General features: G+C 38.2%; 1 protein-coding gene and 1 non-coding gene across 2 annotated transcripts in view; both read right to left on the bottom strand.

Moving 5' to 3' along the window:
- LOC149713168 (multidrug resistance-associated protein 1-like) overlaps window positions 1–20,916 on the bottom strand; it is a 24,782-nt gene extending 3,866 nt beyond the window's left edge. Inside the window, exons 1-17 of the mRNA XM_089846761.1 lie at window positions 20,779–20,916; window positions 16,406–18,653; window positions 14,772–16,345; window positions 14,470–14,646; window positions 14,232–14,345; window positions 14,032–14,169; window positions 13,380–13,517; window positions 11,850–11,908; window positions 11,467–11,769; window positions 8,586–8,760; window positions 8,271–8,525; window positions 7,097–7,300; window positions 6,634–6,780; window positions 4,873–4,963; window positions 3,835–4,205; window positions 3,181–3,348; window positions 43–227 (exon numbers count right to left, since the gene is read on the bottom strand). Coding sequence (XP_089702887.1) covers window positions 43–227; window positions 3,181–3,348; window positions 3,835–4,205; window positions 4,873–4,963; window positions 6,634–6,780; window positions 7,097–7,300; window positions 8,271–8,525; window positions 8,586–8,760; window positions 11,467–11,769; window positions 11,850–11,908; window positions 13,380–13,517; window positions 14,032–14,169; window positions 14,232–14,345; window positions 14,470–14,646; window positions 14,772–14,816 — 2,570 coding nt within the window. The 5' untranslated portion in view covers window positions 14,817–16,345; window positions 16,406–18,653; window positions 20,779–20,916. The remainder of the gene's footprint in view (window positions 1–42; window positions 228–3,180; window positions 3,349–3,834; window positions 4,206–4,872; window positions 4,964–6,633; window positions 6,781–7,096; window positions 7,301–8,270; window positions 8,526–8,585; window positions 8,761–11,466; window positions 11,770–11,849; window positions 11,909–13,379; window positions 13,518–14,031; window positions 14,170–14,231; window positions 14,346–14,469; window positions 14,647–14,771; window positions 16,346–16,405; window positions 18,654–20,778) is intronic.
- Window positions 1,588–1,660, bottom strand: TRNAV-CAC (transfer RNA valine (anticodon CAC)). Its single transcript has one exon. It is a non-coding gene; the product is annotated as a tRNA-Val (tRNA).

The raw sequence follows: 20,916 nt of genomic DNA, 5'->3' as shown, positions 1-20,916 counted from the left end.
ACTGGCTGTAGAAAGCGCAGAAATAGCTCTAAATCTACTAACGACGGTTCTTCTTTATTTTCGTCGCTCATGTCACTCATGTGTTGCGCGAAATAATCTCTGGCCATTCCCTTACGGCTCATGATTTCGTCATAGGTTCCCCTCTCGATGATCCGTCCGTTGTTCATGAAGAAGATCTCGTCAACTTCTCGGATGAAGCTCAAGTTGTGCGTCACCAAAACTCTTGTCTGTAAGAGATTGAATTGCTAGTTGTCAATTCAAGGAACTAAAAAACAGAAACAATTTTTTAAAAGCGAAAGACTCATTATGGTTTATTTTGTATACACAAGATGTCAGCTGGAATTTATTTCTCAGTAAAGACGCTGATTATTTTCCGGGTTTCAAAATTCAACTACCACCGGAATTTAAAAAAAACGACATGTCTAAACCTCATTTATGGTCGCCTTGCGCTTTCATAGACAAGTTGGGAAACCAAAATGAACCTCTCCGAACCAGAGGAAGGAGACAAAAAGAGATTGCATCAATATTTATTATATAAAAACGTCTTGGTTTGGACCAAGGCCGGAAAAACAAACGATATGTGTGAGGTTTATCAATTGACTGAAGTTCAGATATTGAAAATTTTTTCTAGTTATTTTTATCCACTCAATCCTTAATCAATATTTAATTCAATCAACTGATTTTACTGTTAATCGATCTAGTCCCTCTAAATTAAATGAAAAAATTACACATCTACGCTTTTTCAAGAACAATTACATTTTCCGAAAACATTTTATCATGATATTAATTGTTCTTGAAAAAGCGTAGATATGTAATTTTTTCATTTAATTTAGAGGGACTAGATCGATTAACAGTAAAATCAGTTGATTGAATTAAATATTGATTAAGGATTGAGTGGATAAAAATAACTAGAAAAAAATTTCAATATCTGAACTTCAGTCAATTGATAAACCTCACACATATCGTTTGTTTTTTCGGCCTTGGTCCAAACCAAGACGTTTTTATATAATATCTGTCACTTCAGTCTTAATGTAATTAAATTTTGAATAATTATGTTTGCTTTACCGTCATACATTTGCACTCTAAAATATAATGGTGCATTCAAACACCATATATGCTGTTTTTTCCAGTGCCAAAAAAGACATCATTTAGGGTGTACTTTAACCCCATTTCTATGATCAATTCACACCATTTACTAATATTATTTGGAAGTATTAAGGAAATATTAGGCATTTAAGCACCATTTACAGTGGCTTTTAACATCTTTTTTTTGACAATCTGTTGAACTTCTAATATTACTTAGTTTAATGGTTTTAAAAGTAGGGAAAAAGTAGGCTACCTATGTCACATTATTAAACCAAGTGAAGTGAAATAATTGTTAAATATTTAAGTGGTAAGTTTTCCAAGAGATCTGACTAATTATTATGTCCAATCACGATGGTTAAAACATGTATCTACCTGGTCTCGAACCTGGGACTTTCCGAGCGTGAAGCGGACGTGATAACCACTACACCATAGATACGTGGTAATACTGTGTTTTCCAAGAGATCTAGCTAATTCAAGCGCCCAATCACGATGGTCAAAACATGTATCTACCAGGGCTCGAACCTGGGACCTTCCGCGTGTGAAGCGGACGTGATAACCACCACACTACAGATACGTAATAACACTGCGTTTTCCAAGAGATCTAGCTAATTATTATGTCCAATCACGATGGTCAAAGCCGTACTTCTGTAATTAACTAAAATTAACATACTTAGACTTAATTGTTTTGATCAAACTGGCTGATAGCACACCCTGAATACTTAATTGTTAATTTAAGATAATTCCGAAAAGTATCTTCGCTGTAGTTTTTAAGTTATCGGTGGGGAAAAATCACGAAAAACCCATGTTAATCTCCATAGGAAATTAGCAAAAGCGGGTGAATATTACTTTAACGTTACAAAACGGTATCAAGTCATATCTACAAGGGCCTACCGGCCCTGTAGAATTTTAAGCTCTTGTTCTTTCATTGCCCAGCATGTGTTATGATTTCTAACGAGGTTGCTCAACCGCTAATCGTAAGTTCGTAACACACATGCTGGGCAATGAAACATCAAGAGCTTAAAATAAATATCGATACAATCTCTATTTGTTGCCAAATTGTGCAAGTCGCCATTGTGGTAATGGTTAAACCGTTTATAACACAATTATATAATTCGGTGGTTGTTCTTTGATTGTTTTTTAAATGACTGGTAGTGAAGAAAATTCATTGCATGTATGAGGAATAACAGACAACTGATTGTAATGCAGTTGCAAATCCACTTTATTGATATTTGTATCTTTAAGGATTTATTAGTAGGCGACCCAAAAAGGATTTTTCAGTTCGAAGAACTGTTTTTGTTATAATATATGTCCTTTTAAGAAACGCTGTAAAAATGCAACTGCAAAACCTTTCCAAGTATATTTCGAGAAATGTAATCAAAGTGATCTAATTTCCACTAACAAAACTGCATAAAACTCAATCGGGTGTTCAAATCGCGTGCCTCGGTACTTTTTAGAATATTGACCACCACCTACGATAGATACAAGTAAACATCCGCCACATACCAATAATTAAAGTTACTTATTTGATCGAAAAATTAAATTATGAAACATGAATCAACAGAAACAACATCAACGGATTGAGTCGAAAAAGTTTCAATATTGGTCGCGGCGTGGCGCTGCCATAAAAAGAACAACGTGTTTAATGGTCTTACGTAGAATGTTGCAGATTTGTGTCTATGTGATGAAGACCAGTAGATGGGGTTGTTATTTGAAGCCAATAAATACAGATTGATGTGTATATGGTATACACGAAAGACAAGTGCATGGTGTTGTTGTTAGAAGACAATAAGTACAGATTTGTGTGTATGTGAAATCGATAATAAATATTGGTGAAAAAATGCGCAGATAGCTAGCCGATAAAGGTTTAATGGCTAGTTAATGAGTGATGCTTAAGTGAGACATTTTCCGAATTTCAGTGAACTGCGAACGGGGTCGGAAATTGCGAACACGCTCCGATTTGCCATATGAGAGCGCAGGGACATACACACACACATACATACATACAGACACAGACACAGATACGTCCAGTGTAATACCTCTCATTGACGTCACCGTCACTCGGAGAGGTAAAAATATAACAGTAGCGTTATTTACTTTCGTTCGAAGAAATCCCTTTGGTCCGATGACTTCGTTGAAGAGATGTCTGGCCACGTGCGAGTCAACAGCGCCCAACGGGTCATCAAAGAGATAAACATCGTCATTGCGATAAATTGCTCTGGCCACGTTGACCCTTTGCTTCTGACCACCACTCAAGTTGATACCCTATCATGTAAAATTAAAAGAAACAAACACATTTCTAACGAAAATAGCCATCTATGGAACTATGAATAAAACGTTGCTACGCCAAGCGCATTATGTTTATCAGACTATTTCCACCGCTTCCCGAGAAACAGCATGGACCCCATACTAATATCTGATTGAAGATAAGGGAAATGGCTTAAAACATTGTTACACCGCCCAATCCTCTTTCCTCGCGTTTCATCAGTTATTCACGGGTATAGGAAAACCGTCGACCTTAGGTCTACTCGTTCAGAACCCGCAAAGAAAACTTGATTACAATCGACGCGTTGGTTACTATAGTTTCATCAATTTCATGTGCTTTCTAAGTTTAAATAAATCACGAATGACCTCAAAGGTGACGGTTGCTACACTCTCCCCCTTTAATTCAAGCAAAAAGTCGCTGAAAATGGTTTGTTAAAGATTCCAAGTAGAACAAATCTATGTATTAATGGTTTAAATATTTCATACTCTTTCTCCGATTTCCGTTTCGTCGTCAGCAGGTAGCTGGTCGAGGTCTGGTTGTAGGGCACATGCGCGTATCACGTTGTTGTATCTTTCCCGGTCCATGCAGTCGACGAAGAGAACATTCTCTCTGAGTGAGGCGTTCTGGATCCAGGGTTGTTGAGTGACGTATCCCACTCTCCCTGCCACTCTCACTTCCCCCTCCACCTTCTGCATCTCGGACACCAAAGCGGACAAGAGAGAAGACTTGCCACAACCCACCGGACCCACCACGGCCACCAACGAACCACGGGACACTTTGAAATTGATGTCCTGAAGACACGCCGCTGCCGACTCTCCCAGATTCCAATAAAACATTCCTTTCTGAACCTCAATTGCTGAAGTTTTCATGGAAATAAAGTGATGCGTTAACATTGATCGAAAATATCATCAAACAATCTAAGAGCGATTTGAGGCTGTCATCTTTAAGAACGACATGTTGATTGTCTCATTTTACGAATTGAATTTTTAAAGGAGTTTTTGCGGGATTTCCTTCCAAAATTGATTGTTGTTCTAAGCCAGAATTCGTTTTGACCAACAGGATAAAGGTACCATTGACAATAAACCTGATTTAGGAGGATATTTTTTGTTTATAGCAATGCTCCAGTGTGGTAGGTTAAGTTCCGAAGAAGTTCCTTCAATAGACCAATACGAATATTACATGCAGGGAAACAAACTTCCAGGCGCACGCCTCTATAGTGGATAATTTCAACCATGTCAGGAGACACCGCTAGAGGCATGACCGAGTTGGCTAGCCTCTCAGATACAGTGAGCTTGGGCTACCTCTAGTGTTGTCTTGTGGCGACAGGGAAATGATCCAGTATGTGGGCGTGCCCCTGGAAGTTTGTTTCTCTGTAGGTAATATTCGTATTGGTCTATTGCCTCATTCTTCGCACTCAAATTCGCTCTTCTACTTTTTACCCACAATTAATTTTGAGCTTAAACTGATTTGCGTGTGTAGGAATAGCTGCCGGACATAATAAGCAACCTAATTAATTGACATACCATATTCGGCGTTGCTAGCCATCTGCTCCACGTAATGCTTTGTTTCCGCACGAATCAACATATTTGCAATTCTTCTTACGGAGACGTGTGTCTGTAAAGAATTTTTTAGGGATTTGCGTCGTTTTGAGATGTTTTAACTAGGGATGAACCGGTACCGATACCATATCGGTATCGGCACCGATGCTCGGGGTTTCCCGATAGTATCGGATCGGTTGGTTCGATACCGATACTAAACCGATACTCGTTTAAATGCGTTATATGGCGCTACATGACATTTTTAGGTCTTTTAGTAACGTAATGATGGTGATAATGTCTCATTTCTATGAATTTCAATCGTGACGAGTTCTCATTTATATAAAAAGAACCTGAATTCAGTTTATCTAATCTAACAACTAATAAGCGAAAATCTTTCTTAGTACGCGCCTTCTACTCTAGGGATGAACCGATACCATATCGGTATCGGTTGAAGTATCGGGTTTTGGATCATAGTGAGTAAATATCGGTATCGATCGGTATCGGTTCATGTTTGTACCGGTATCGATCGGTATCGGGTTAAGCCTGGCATCGGCCATCTCTAGTTTTAACTAAAGGGAAGGTCAACGTGAAAATACAGTACGATTATTTTTTGTTCGTAAAATGTTTTGTACTAAAACATGAAATTAGTTGCCTTTATTTATTGACGCCAACTATAATTTCAAAACTTTATTTTGAGCAGGACGATGACAATCGAATGTAACTCAATACCAAAAGTATATATATTAAAACCAAAAGTCTCGATCCAACTGGCGAAAGAGTGCCAAGTCCGTAGCATAAAAAATAAGAGGGAGGGGACGACTTTACCCTATCTTGACGAAATATATTCGTAAATGTAAATTTACTTTATATTATTGAAGATTTTAAAGTTTTGTTATAAAATATGAGTGATTTACTACTGAAAGCTGAAATTTTGAATCAAGACCCATAGGTACACAGCGCGGTTATTAACGTTGTATAATCTTGCATTAAAAGAACGTCAACCGAAACTACTTTTCAGTGAGCACATGTAAGAAGGCGAGTCAAAGAGGGGAAGGGGGAAGGAAACTTTAATGGTACAGCCAGATTTCTCTCTCACGCGCACCTACCTCGGCGCACGCGGATGAGCCAGAGCTGCCAGACGACTCGTGATCAGTTAAGAAAGATATTCAAAAAGGGTAAATACGACAAGTTGGGAAACCAAAATAAACCTCTCTGAGTCGAAAAGATAGCTATCTACCCAATTAAGATGTTTTTTTATATAATTAAATATTGCGAACACGTTTACACCGATTGCCAAGGCCAACTGCGAATGCGGTGACAGACAGATACGTCCAGTGTAATACCTCTCAGTGACGTCATCGTCACTGGAGAGGTGAAAAGACGGTTAGAGGCTCAGATCAGAGATCAGTGTGGTTAACGGTAGCCTCGGCTGTAATCAAACTTTTTTGATATTTTTCCTCTCTGTTGCGCCGATTACGCATGTGCAACAACTCGGTACCGGTTTTGAAAGGGGGGGAGCTGACGTAGAATTAAGTCTCTCTCATACGTGCTCACTGCTACTTTTTTAAAGAAGCCCAAGCTATATATACTTTAGATAATTCTTAAGTACTGTACTAAAACACGCCAAATAATTTTTCAAAAACCCAGAAACTGTGAAATCTTTGATTATCAAAAACCAGTCCATATATTTAGTAGAAGAAGAAAATAGTGTATTTATATTTTGACCCTCCCTCAAACCGTTCTTACCAAAACTAGGGTATTTATTAAATCCGGAAACGAAAGCATTGACGTCGCTAGTAATCGTACCAACTGAAAGGAGACGAAGGCTTTCCTCATGGTTAGAACGTTATCGTCGTCAATTAATACGTACATGGCGAAACACGGTGAAGTTATCTGTATATGTAGGAACTTAAAATAAATATGGAGGTAAAAAAGTGTAAGCCCTGAAGATGAATAGTTCAACAAAAAGAGATGACGACCACCAACAGTTAAACCAACATCAAACAGTGTTCTTATTTCATAGATGAAATGTGGCGTTATCTCCTTTCTTGTGCGTGGCGAAAGAGTAGAGATATCAGCAACGTCTGCCGTTTTGTGTCCAGTGAGAAAATTGGAAACCATACTAATGCGTAGCTGAAATCTCTACAGCTCTATGTGCCTCCATCATCAATAATTATAGTACACTTCTTGTTAGTGTTTACGTTCGTACCAAAACCGGTATGAGAGCTGGTATAAATCCATTTACTGCCTGGAAGAAGGCTTGTTTCTTCATTAGTGCAATTTCTTTCTTTCTGATTTCAAGAACGATTTTCTGGAATGATCTCTCCCAGGCGTACAACTTCAGGACGCGGATTCCGTTCAAGATTTCGCTCATCATTTTCATTCTGCTGTCCTTCAGATTCATCAGCTCAATCTAATAAACGAGAAAATTAAAGAATTCATTGATAGAAACTCCGCTGGTTGTGATATTGTTGTAATATTATTCGCTTGTCGTAGCTAACACGCGAGTCTCAAAAACGTAGGTATTTACAATTTTGGGTTCCCAACTTTTTAAAATTGCTTTCCTTAGGGGACGCTTGCGTAGACGAGGGAAGTAATGCCTTCCACCTTTGCTTTTACCCGTCTACATTATTTTTTTGAATTATAACTTTTTGAAAAGGATTATATTAAATTGTCGTTTATATTTCATTGATGAGTTCTACTGGAGATTGTTATTAATGGTTGTGAAGTGGTTAGCACTTTCGCTTCGCAGCAAAAGGGTCCCGGGTTCGATCCCGCACCTGGGAACCAACCCTTCTGCGTAGAGTTTGCAAGTTCTCTCCCCACTTGTTAAAGGAGTTTCCCTCCGCGGTGTTGCCAGAGAGGAGAGAAAGAGGGAGATAGAAACGCGCTTTATAAAATCCGCCGAAAAATGGGAAAATAGGGGGGTAGTAAAAACAATTTTCGGTACGTTTCGTCGTTTAGTTTTAGTCCTTTGACCTCCTCGCCTTATCTCTGTCATCCTCTACCTCAACTGTGCGCGAGAAAGCAGCGCATAGGCACCGCGGTGACCCTAGATTTACCCCCGTTTTCACCACGCATGGATCACGGCTGCCTATACTGATTCTCTCTCCCTCTTTCTCTCCTCTCTGGTGTTTCCCGGTTTCTCCTATCCATCAAAACTTGCTGAGGTTTATTGTAATAGTTAATATAGGGCGCTGTCGGTTAGCTGTGGCATAGGGGCTAGCCACCACCTCTCTATGCATTGAAATCGTGACCCATTGAAATATAGCCCACTGGGTGTTATGGACACGAAATAAAGTTGGATTATTAAAATTAAATTACTTTATGCGTACGGTTCCCATTATTACGGTCTAGTGGTGTTTTGGTTTCATAAAATTTACCTGCAATTCTTTGGATTTCTTTGTGCTGAGATAGTTCAGTGGAAGAAGGACGACAATAGGTACGATTCCAGCAAAGGCTGAATAACCCAGTTCTTGATACATGAAGGCGAAACACAGTACTGTTTGTACCGGAACGGACCACAATAGGCCCAATTGCGGCGACAGAATTTGGAATCTGTTCGTGTCAACGTACATCGTGTTTAGTATTTCGCCCATAGTCAGGTCACGTCGATCGCTGCTTGTCAAGCGAAATGTCTGCGTCGACGAATCTAATTAATGAACCAGCATCTCACTATCACGATAACACTAACTTACCTTTTTGTACAGAACGTGCATGGTGGCGGATTTGAGTCTCAGTCCTAGTTTTGTGTGGAAAATGGCGCTGCCTTCTTGCAAAAAAGATTGCGCAAGACCGGCCAAACCGTAAAGGCAAGCGTAGAAAATCCCCTTCCACAAAGGATCTTCGCTCGTCGAGTAATCAATAATGGAGCTGAAAACATAAGTCAAACAACTCGGTTAACTTAATTCATGGCAGCGTGGCCAGCAACTTGCAATCTCAACCTCCGTGAGAGTCACACTCTTAAAATCAAAGGTGTGATTTAGCACCTTTTGTCTTAATTTAAAGTTGTTAAACAACACCACTGAAAGTGTTAAATGGACCATTTTTGACACTGCATCTTAAAAATATTTCCCACTGACATATTTATTACACCTCATTGAGCTATTTCTTACACCTCTACTCTCGATAAAGGTGTTATATATACATTTCACTGTACACACACAAATATTTAGTGATTTTTAACACCTTTAAAAGCAGTTTTTAAGAGTCCACATTTCACACGGACCGAAACCATAATTGGGAGGTCTTATTCGAAAAAAAACTCCCGCAATTTAGGCGGTTTTCGAAAAGTGATAATTAGCCTCAAAAGACTACACTTAACGAAAGCATTTATTGCCAAAATTCTCTGATAATAACAGAGTCGCAAGGTGATACATTGCGTAACGATTTGAAGGCTTATCTTAATATAAGGGAAAGATGAAATAAGCCATAATCCATAACATATCCTTTGTTATTATTGTAACATGATGCTTAAAAAGATAAATTTATATTTAAATTATGGTAAATAAACATGTTCCAGTAAATTGTTGAGATATTTATAGATTTTTAATGAAAGGTTTGTCTGTAGTTCAAATTTACATCAGCAGAATCACGAAATTTTAGTGCATAAGTATTAATTCAACCGATAACCAATACTTTGGACCGTATACGCAGTGTGGGCGTCGTGAGCACTTAACGATAAATTAACCTTGTTTGATTGGATTAAAAATGTTAAACCCGGGACGCAATGCGTCAAAACAATTTATGATTATAGAATTTTATGGGTAATGTCAAATAAGGTGGACTTCGAAACTGTTCATTAGATATTAAGCTGAAACGATTTAAACACACTTATTTGAACAATGGGTGTCGAAAATAAGAATGGAAATTGTTAAACAGAGGTGCAGTTTAACACCTCATCAACTCGTCTTTCGTACTAAAAGATAATTGTTACTCTTTTATGTGTGTTGTGCAATTCCTTACAGGATGCGTCTCAGCACCTTTGCGCGAGCTTAAAATAGCACTTTTAAGCTTGTCGCATTACAACTTTAAGAGTGTCGCGTAACGCTTTAAGAATGCTGCGTAACGCTTTTAAAAGTGTCACATAACACATTTAGCAGATTTTATAAAGCTACCATACCACCTGATCACCAATTCCTTAGCTACGTTTTACTCAGGGATAAAAATATTTTCTTAAGAAAATATCATCTTTAAAAATGCTGTTATATTTAATTAAATACGAACAATTAAGTCTTTTTCCTTGACTTAATAATCTTTGGATTGACTTCAAAATTAAAACATATACTGGAGACCTCATTTAAGAAACAAGTTATTGATTTTCTATCCCGCAGTATTAATATTTAATTTCCATGTTTAATTTCAAACGGTGTTTTAAAGGTTTTTATTACCGAAATTGTCCGGATGTTTTTAATTTGTAAAAAAAGTGTTTTCTTAAATTACACTCTTTTGAAAATTCCATTTCGCTAAATATTAATTATTCACAAAACTATTTGATATTAATATTAATCATAATCATAAATCAATGAAAAAATGCGAAATTGTTCTCTCACCGCTCTCGCGTTAATGTATGGTACTGTACGAGACAGTTTAACAATATATAGCAATTAAAAATTTACAGAATTGTGCTAAAAATACCAGTTTATAAAATTTAAAGTCTGAGATCTACCCTTATAACACCCTTTTTGAGAAAAAGGAGTAATTCCAGATCGATTTTACACCCTTATTAACTAAGCTTTTTGTCGTAGATAATGGTCACCTTTAAAATACCAATATAACACCGTTTTTGTTATTCATGTGAAAATGTTAGGCGTTATATAGGTGTATTTAAAAAGTACACCATTTTCACTCCAAAGAAACACTCAATTTTTTTGTGTGCAGTACTAAAGAAAATTCAGAGGAATGAAAACATCCAACTTAACAACTGAATCACAGAATTGGAAAATGTTATTTTCTCGTGCTATTGGCCTTTCTCTACGCTTCAGTATAAGCAAAGAACCAACTGACAGCAACAAAGGAACTTAATTTCAAGCTTTAAGTGAAAACCATGTCTAATCTGGTTCTGTTTATCTTAATTAAATCTTATATTATCATAAGTTTATAATGCCTCTAAGTACACAAATACGGGTTACAACTGGGCATCTTCTGCAGGCTACTGTGACGTCAGAACTCGTATAGCGCTAAGATCCGAAGAGAGAAAATTTTGAAATTTCTGTCGCGGTGCAGCCACCAAGCGGTCGAGACGAAAAAAAATCATCCAGTGGAATAAAGGAGAGTTTTACGTTTCGTATCCCTCTCTCTCGTGAGATAGAGGCGGTTTCAGTCCTGAAACATTCTAAAAGGGATAAAAGAAACACTAGGCTAGGCGGTACAATTTTGTATTGAAGTTGAGGTGATAAATGATACGAAGAGAGTATAGGGTCACATTAAAGGGAGCCAGACAAACACTATTGCCATAGAAGTGGAAGCGATATGAGTACTTAGAGGCATTATAAACTTATGATATTATTTATTTACCATAAATATTCACTTATGACGTTGTGAGTTTTCTTACATGGCTGAAAAAGTTAAATTGTTTACCCTGTCAACAGGGCAGGCCCGATAGACACTACGTCGGACAGAAATTGTAGGACCACTCCCGCTATCAAACAAGATCCGATTGTCCTCAACAAAGGCCAAGTGATTGACTCTCTTTGATATTTGGTTCTGTTTCGTTCTTCCGGAAATCTTTTCATTTCCATTTCATCGCCGTCACGTTTGGTCTCAGCTCCGTGTTTCCAGTGTTTTTCGAAAAGGCGCGAGACAGTCAGCGCTCGCTCCGCGTCATTCAAGTCGTACACATCCGATGGCTCCAGGTTTTTCTTCCAACCTTTCCACAGGGCACTACAATTCGATAGAAGTACAATGAGCTGCGCTGTAAGTAAGGGTACTTTATAAGAACGCAAGAACGGGACCAGATTTACCTGGTAAGCCATGAATAAACCACGCGTGAACAAAACGATGCATCTTCTTCCCTCGATTTCTTAATGTTTGAAAATAATCATATTTTGTTAAGGAATTCTAATACAATAATTAAGCTGATAGTTTCCTTTACAGTCATATCTAAGCGGATTTTGTGGACTAGAGCTAGATTATCATTCTCTATGACGAATTTTAGCTTTGAACCTAGAGAGCGCGCCTGACATCGCTTTACTACAACCAAGAAGGAATTTACTATAAGAAGGCCTAAAAAGGCGTCCGGTGCGCGCTTGATAGTCGACAATCCCCCCTCATGGGTGGGGGGAGGGTGGAAACCAAGGCGGGACTTAATATTTTATCTTACTCTATATTTTCCACCAGCTATCTCTTTTACCTTTTCGTTAAGCCTTGGTTTGGTTTTCGGAACTGACGATATCATAAGTACAGTACACTTGATTCGATTTGGAAACAATTATAGAACGAACGATTTTCACGTAGAGACACGTATTCAAAATCCATTAAGTTAGGTTTAAAACATTTAACTATTTTGTTAATGGCAATTAAAAACCATTCCCTAACCGTTTCAGCACCGCTGGCATCCTCCATTTTCTGTTTACTTTGCTCGAGGATTTTTTTCTCTATTCGGAATACGTCAATCGCGTCTGTATGACCTATCCCCACGGGATCCAATAGGAAAGCGCAGAGCAATGACGGACATGAAAGGGGTGGGGCTTACTTGTCCGCTGACACCGGCGTAAGAGTAGAAGCGTAAAATCTAGTGACTTAGGCATTCTTATAGTAAATTTATTCTTGCTACAACCCAAGAAAGTAGCATAGTTAGAAAGACGTCATAATTATAATGCGTGATGGATAGTGCTCGAGCTCGGCCCAAAAAAACCGCGTAGAAATTTACGTGGAATATACATAGTTTTCAGACTCGAGGGTTGATACCATTTACACCAGCTACTTGGTGCTACACTTTTTCCGATAAGTAGCCTGGCTTCCTGGCGTAAATGGTATCAATCCTCCTAGTCTGAAAACTATGCATATAGGGACACAATTATTCCCATTAGTATGTATTCACGTCCATAAGTGAAACTAAAACCTTACTGAGAGAGTATATATGTATAAATGCTAACGTGTTATGGATTCCCACAAGGCATTTCGCTTTGCCGCCCGTTTAGCAAAGAAAAAGTATGACTTCCAATCCCTCAAACTTGTGAGTGAGAGGGAAATTCGTGTTTTCCTCCCTGCGCAAAGGGCAAAATTTCAAACCTGTCACTAGTATTCTCCGGAGAGATGTAGTTCCTTTTTCCCACGTGAACTATCTATTTGCGTCTTTATTTACAGCTGTCTCACATCCGCGGGTAAAAACGCGAATTTGGAGGACAGCTTTTTAGCCTACTTGGGAATACATAACACGTTAATATTTATTCATATCCATGCTGAGAACTCAATAGAGAAGTGACTATAGCTCCTAGCAACCATTGTCGAACTTATATTACATAAACAACAAAATGTATGAAGTATATTACCATTTTGACTTCGATTGCGTGCTCATGTTTTTCGTAGTTCAGAGAGGCGTCACTTAATGTGTGTAATACTAGAGTAACTACTACTAAAGGGTAAATTACCGAATCAATTACCAACCCGAAATAGTCATCTTTGTCGTTCTGAAACATTTCACGTTTTTATTTTGCCGTAATACCAGGAATGTATGGAGGGGTTGGAATGGCTAAGGTCAAATCCTAATCGGTGTGAAATGATCTTGGAAACAACTGGCGTGGCTTAATTTACGCTAGTGACATCGTAGCCTGGCGTAAAAATCGTATTTACCACTTAAATTATTTGCATTCATTCATTGGCTGCCAAAAAAACTTGTTTGCTATAATTATCCTCTGCCTAGGCTGAGAGAATCGAATATGAACGCGAACGGCGGCGAATCAGAGCATTTAACTTTAAAAATCTAAAAGGCCACTTCTGCCACGTCTTTTTTAACGAGTCATGACATTTTTCGCCTTCGGTAGACAACTAAACAGACGTAGGGGGAGGAGCTACACTTCTAAAAAAAGGACTCGCCTTATGTTTCCACCATCAAGGGTACAACGAGAGCCCCCTTAACCATTCCAGCACCTCCATACATTCCTGGTAATACCATTATAAATTGTAAAAGAAACCTTGGTTTACTTGTAAATAGTATTTCATGATGGTAGATCTGAGCGTGATAGTTTGCGATAGTGTTAAGAGGAACCAAAAGCATGTCAGGATTCCCGACAACACCATGCCACCCCTTCTACCGTAAATTATGAGGAATAACGCCAATATCTGCAACACGCGTGCTCAAATTATTTCATCAAATCGTGATGGATTTTTTTAACTTGTCTTACGTAAGTTCCAAATTGAAGAACGACCGCCAAATTGTCAACGACTTCAAAGTCGCCGAAGTATATTTGTTTACCAAATTTCAATACGCTAATTGCGGCTAGTAACAAAACCAAGAACTGAAAAGACAAAGCAAAACTAGTACAGTACTACTTTGTAGGTATTAAAGTGGCAAAAACGCGCGCATCCGCCTACTGCAGATGTATGTACTATGCGTATTTCTCCCTGATCGTTAGGACTTACACTTTTCGTAATGGAAAGATGAGAACAGCGAAAGCTTCGCCGTGGCGACTTCGCGATCAGCGCAACTTCCAATGGGAGGAAGAACCAGAGTATAGCGCATGGCACCCAGACCAAGATGGTCTTTTGAAAACAAGGAGTGAAATCAGGATTATCAGTGTACCATGTCAAATTGGCGTCCTGTTTAAAATAATGTGCAAACTCCATAATTAAACGCAAACATGAAGCTTTGAGCCTTATTTTTACGCTATCAATTATCAAATGATATAATCAGAGTCCTAGTAAATTAAAAACACGTAACATACCCAAAATTTTGATTCACAAAAGTCATCCAGAATAACTGAATCCATTTGAAGATCAATAAATACTAAAATCTTTGGTAAAATAAAATTGAGGAATTTCTTTAAAAAACTAGTCGCTGCGATGTTATCGAGCGTCTAACTAATACTTCTATGCTTTCCAAAAAAAGCCGTAACGTTGATAGCGTAAGCCCGTTAAACCCTACATTAAAAGACCTCGCAAAACACTTGCGTGTTTCAGAACCAATTCGTCTACATTGGAACTGAATAGCAAAATTGTTAAATCGTTTTATGAACTGTACATTTTCTCATTGCCATCGTTGATAAAAACAAAAAAAGAGTAATATTTATATAAAAATGTATCCTTCTAGAGATAGCCTAATCTTAAATGAATTGGTGTCTTCATTTAGAATTGAGTAAAGAAACGTTAGGTCAATGTATCAAATAAGTGAGAATGAAACAATATCAAGGCTGCACAAAATACCGAAAGCCAAGATAGCGGTCCCCTTTCAAGGGGAGATAATCAATCCAGCCATTAAACCATTGAGCTTCTGAGCAACAGTATTTTAGCGAGATTATTTTTTTCTATCTTTTGGTAGCATCGGACGTCCTTAATTGTCACGATCCTACAGTGGATCATACGTAATTTGCAACTGATCATGTAGTCTTCCTTTCCCAAAGTATAGTTAGCAATGCTGTAATTTTAGAATTAATACCATCAAGGTTGATTATTTACAAAAAAGGTGTTTTAAAATCTCCGTTTTCAGCTTTTTGGAATAAACAGTGAGTGACGTAGAGGATTGACAATCCTCTGTACCGCAGACCTTGGTTAACGCGAGTGTTCTACGTCAATAACAAATTCCAGGCTTCTGGCTTTCAACGCTTTTATCCCACCTTTTTGCAAGCTTTAATTTTTGCGATGAGATATTTGGGCTTGACATGATAATTAATTTTATTATAGAAATTATCTGTCTGTATTCCTGGTTATATAAATATAATATCCTTAATCTGATAATACGCAATCGCTCATTATTTAAAAATTAATGTCGATTAAAAAGATAACTTAAATAACCCGTTTTTCATTATAATCTTCGATACTTAAAACCACAAAAGCATCGGGCAACCTCATAGAACGTATTCTCGAAAATTTAAAATGTTGTCAAAGTTTCAGACTAAAATGTCTAGAAAATCCGTCGTCAGTCAGGTTTCAACTTGACCGTGTTTGGAAGAAAAGGAATTAGGATTGAATGTTTAGTAATTATGATAATTAACTATAAGAATATCACACTGACTCTACATGGAGGTTGTCACGGAAGTGTTAGCGGGAAGACTGGGCCTTACGCGATTGATCAGTGCTCAGAGGTCCAACCTGTAATTATTGACGAAATCTGAAGATATTTTGAGATATTTCTCGGCTCTTTCGCTCCGCGTAATCCTCAAAGATCTCATAATTAGATAAAGATTAAAAAAATTACTTCTTACATACATTCAGAGCATATTTGATTAGGCGATGCAAACAGCGCTAGAGCCTTATCAGCATCCCCTCCCCAATTGTCGCTCATCCTGTTCCCGAATTGTACCTGCGGAACCAACGGTTAAGGCACGCGGGATCGGCCAGCAGGTGACGAAAGCGTTTATACCGTCGGCGGCGAGCAGAGCCAAGAGGAAGTCGGTGACAGGGAAGGACTGAGGCAGCATGTCAGAGGACTTGATTTGGCGCTGGACCTAGCTGGGGAGTCTTATCAGCGCCCCCCCCCCAATTGTCACTCATCATATTCCCAATTGAACCTGCGGAACCGCCGTCAAGGCAGGCCCGACAAACGCCCCTTGAGCAGTTGACAGAAGCGGGACACCGTCAGCAGCGAGCCCAGCCAAGAGGAGGTCGGTGACCGGGAAGGACTGAGGCAGCGGAAGACTCGAGGGTACGAGGGAGTTCCCTCCGAGCACAGTAGTGCCACTCGGTCCAGACGTGTATCCGCGATCCTCAGAGGGCTGCCAGTAACGGGGCGAGCCAAGGCAACACCTGGGCGAGGGCGAAGCGGCCGAGCAATGAAACCTTCAGGGAACGGGGTAAGGAACGGGCGGAACCAAAATAATACCCGAACCGGCACACCGAACTCGGACCCCCTCCGCCACGATATGGCCTTACGCTCTGTTCCACCAGGTTGAGTCCGAGTGTGCCCGAGAAGAGGACGGGTTCCTGGGGGATAATGGTCAGCCGCGATCTCAAATCGAACAGGTCCAATCGCTCCACTTCCACTCCATCTATGACGATCTGACCATGCACCCCTCGTTGAGACGGAAGAGTGACAGCGTCAGCGACGACTTTCCAGCGCCTGTCCTCCCCACCACGCCCACCTTCTCTCCGGCTTCGATCCTGACATCTATGTTCTTCAAGACCATATCCAATCCTTCTTGGTATCTATTGTTGTAGTCCTGAAATATGATTTGTCCTCGTTGAGGCCAGTTAGCAGGCGATTGACTGGTTTCTCGCATTTGAAGGGACATTCCCCACTCTGAGATATTTAATTCCTTTGTGTTTACTTTCTACATGGATTTATATATTTGTTTTTACTATTCCCAATGACAATGACGTCACTGAGAGGTATTACACTGGACATGTCTGAGTGTGTCTGTTACCGAGTTCGCAGTTGGCAAGTCGGAACAAACGTGTTCGCGTAAAGCAATTTTTGGCTTCTACTCCCATCGTTAGGATTAAGAAGATAGGGTCACGAAAAACGTCAAGCCTCCCAATGGCAGGACTTCAACCGAAGGTTTATGCAATTGCGAGTTTTCTTATCTCTTATTGTGAATTAATCGCCTTATATACCCTAAATTTCCAAAAATTGTTAAAGAGGCATAGGCTTGAATTCAATCGTCGTTTAAAATGTTAACAGGAATAAAGTTTCTTAAAACGATTGAACTAGAATTAAGGTAAATTGCTGACTATTAAAGTAATTAATTATCAATTATATTTATTTAAATATTTAAGAAACACCTCTTAATTGTGTCTCGACTCGGAGAGGTTTATTTTGGTTTCTCAACTTGTTCATATATTTTTCATGGATTATATTTTTGTTTTCCATTCCAATTATTTTTTTTATGGATTTGTTTTTATTTTTCAGTTTTTTTTTTTATGAATTTATATTTTTATTTTTAATTTATTTTTATACATAGTTTACACGCAAGGAGGATTCATACCATTTGCACAAGGAGACTAGGCAACTTAGAGTGTAAAATAGCAGACAATTATACACTCTAAGTCGCTTGGTCTCCTTGTGCTAATGATAGGAATCCCCATGTCTGTAAACTATGAATATGAATTTATATATGAATTTATTTATGTATTTATTTATTTTTACATTTTATCTTTTTATTTATTAAAATAAAATTTTCTATTTTTATACTTTATTTTTGTTATTTATTTTACTGATGATATTATGGAGCCTCATGAATTTACTCAGGTGCAACCGTGAATATGGAGCGTTAAGCTACAGCCCTAATACAAGATTCCAAACAAAACTAAAGAAATGAGTGGTGATGTAAGATTGAGCACCTCCTACCGATTCCTCTTGTAGATCCCTCCCTCTCTACGGTTCTACCATAAATTAGAAAGTTTTTTAAACTGAGTTTCTTAGGGTGGGAGTTTACCAAAGGGTTAAAAAAGCGTGTCACGAGGGTGACGAGGGACGAACCAATATTCTCTTAATGCCATTCATAGGTTCCCATTTCCTTCTCTGATGAACACGTTAACCACGTAACGTTACTCTCCTAGTTCCAACACCCTTTCATCGTCGTTAATTCATTGGCTGTTCAAACGAATGCCGCGCCAAGGAAAGACCAAATTTGCCTCTGACGTAATAATTACCATAGATATCGAGAACAAATCTATAAAACACGAAACAAGAAATATGTGTGTTTAATGAAACTTGATCTGTTAGTTACAAGGATTTAGAGAAATATATGAATTAAACATCATTCTTCTGTTAAAAGAAAATGAAATGACCACACAACCACGAAAATCATTAAGAAAACTCATTATTATCCGTTTACTTTACATAAATGCACAAAGTTTCACACGTTGACGTGTTAAACTTAAAAATCATTTATGGTAAAAGACGATTGTGTGTATTTTAATTAATACTGACTAATTACAATGATTGCAAAGCTAGGTGTGTTACATAACCACGCCAAGCAAAAAACATGCCATGTTTACTGAAATCTCACGTGGTGTCGCGGCCTTTCTTCTAAATGAGAGGTAGGCTTGGAAAGTCAACTTTGAATGTTTGTATAAAACTGACAGAAGCGTTTCGGAAAATTTTGATAGTGATTTTGGTGTTCTTTCATAAGTCTAAATCGGTTTAAAAATATTTGTTTTGCCATTTCATTCTCCATATAGAGTGCTGTCAGAAGCGCCGGTGTGACGTCACCCATGCTGTTTTCCCATAAAGAAAAAACGGTAACTGTCATGGCCGCCCATTGCTAAAGGCAGACTCGTGACGTTTAACCTTGGATCTGACGTCACAACTGACAGCACTCTATAATAGCTTGAAAAAATATTATACAACTATTAATTTCTTTGATATATCGCGTATACTTCTAATGTCTATGAAAAAACACTCCCTAGTGTATATAGCGACATCTATTTAAAGTCCGTGATTTAACGAAAAGCTTAAAATAAATTTTTAATCACAAAAATTTATTCATCTTTACAGATTTTCTCTAAATGAAAATTTTGAAAGCACAAAAATGTTATAACTTTTCAGAAAGTGAATATTGTTTTGAAGAACAGGCTTAACTTCCGTTTCAGCTCCTTTATTGTTGAAAACACGTTTTTATGTATCAAAGAGTATGGACTCGAATTAAGACTAGACTCTACCATCAGAAAATGATCGTATATTTAACGTTGCAAACAAAGGAGCGCCACCTGGATCTAGGCCCGGTAAATTGAGACTTAATAAATTTAAAATCGCTTATTCACGCGACTCAGGTTTTCAAGTGCACTTACACCCAACAATAGGTCGAGGGGCTCACCACTCAGGTGCATAAACATAGTAGCTTTATGGGATTCACAAAATCATCGGTAATTACTTTGAATTGGAAATATTTTCGAAGTCAGGGAAATCTTAAAAAAATGCAGAGAAAATTTTCAATTTATCTTGGATCTTTGATTACACACTTCAGCATACCAGCATCAGTTCAGAACCAGGGAACCCGCGCGGGAATCAGTTGAAATACACAAAGACATAAGAAAATAATATATAGCTCCCTATAAGTATGAAACTCTCCATTTAACCCATGTAAACAGCATTTTATTCCTTTGAAATTTGTAAAATGATACTAATGCCACCTATTAAGAATTTTTGGCATTAAAAAGATGAAATATTTGTTTAGAAAATTTTAAAATTTTACATTGTAATTAAATCGTTGAAGGTCTAGAAGTTATTATTATGATAATTATAACTGATTAAATGCGATATATTATTTTCTTATGACAAAGATGATCACTAAAATCATGGGAATGACAAAAATTCTAGCAGTGGCGAATCATGAAACGTCAGAATCAGCAAAATTATGGGAGTCACCCACATCTGTTTAAGATTATCAGAATCTCGGGAATCACGTGACGTAAATCAGTAGCAATTTAGCGGGAATTCGTTAGAAATCATGCAAATCACGGAGATGTTTAAGGATGAGGAAGCAACAAGCACAAACATTATATTTCCACTAGGGGCGCTGCCAATGCCAATCTTATAAAGCAATGGCGAAATATCTCTCGGTCTCGGTGAAAGAACTGTCTATCTTAGTTGAAGATTCGTATTCTTTGTACGGAAGGAACGAGGATACGCCGTTAGCCAGCCACACGTGCTCGCACGACCAGGATACACAAGCGACCAAATCACACCATGAAAAAATAAACCCCGAGTTTAAATCAGGATAAATCCCTAATTACAATTAAAACATTGCAATTAAATATGTAGAAATTAGAAGACTCTATCCAATCAATACTTACGTTTGCGTTGTCGTGGTAAAGGAAGCAGTTTCTTGTCGCGATTCGGTTTTACAATCTGTATCAAGCCGCTGGTGTTTTTTTTTTTCGTGCTTTCTTTGATAGTTGTCGGTATTTCATTCATTATGGTAGGGCCCCCTG

This window comes from Phalangium opilio, unplaced genomic scaffold (assembly GCF_054372755.1).
Source record: "Phalangium opilio isolate 3A_F unplaced genomic scaffold, DU_Popi_V2 ptg000009l_1, whole genome shotgun sequence".
NCBI lineage: Eukaryota > Metazoa > Arthropoda > Arachnida > Opiliones > Phalangiidae > Phalangium > Phalangium opilio.
The sequence above is the reverse complement of the archived record's forward strand: the minus strand, read 5'-3'. Positions and strand labels throughout refer to the sequence as shown.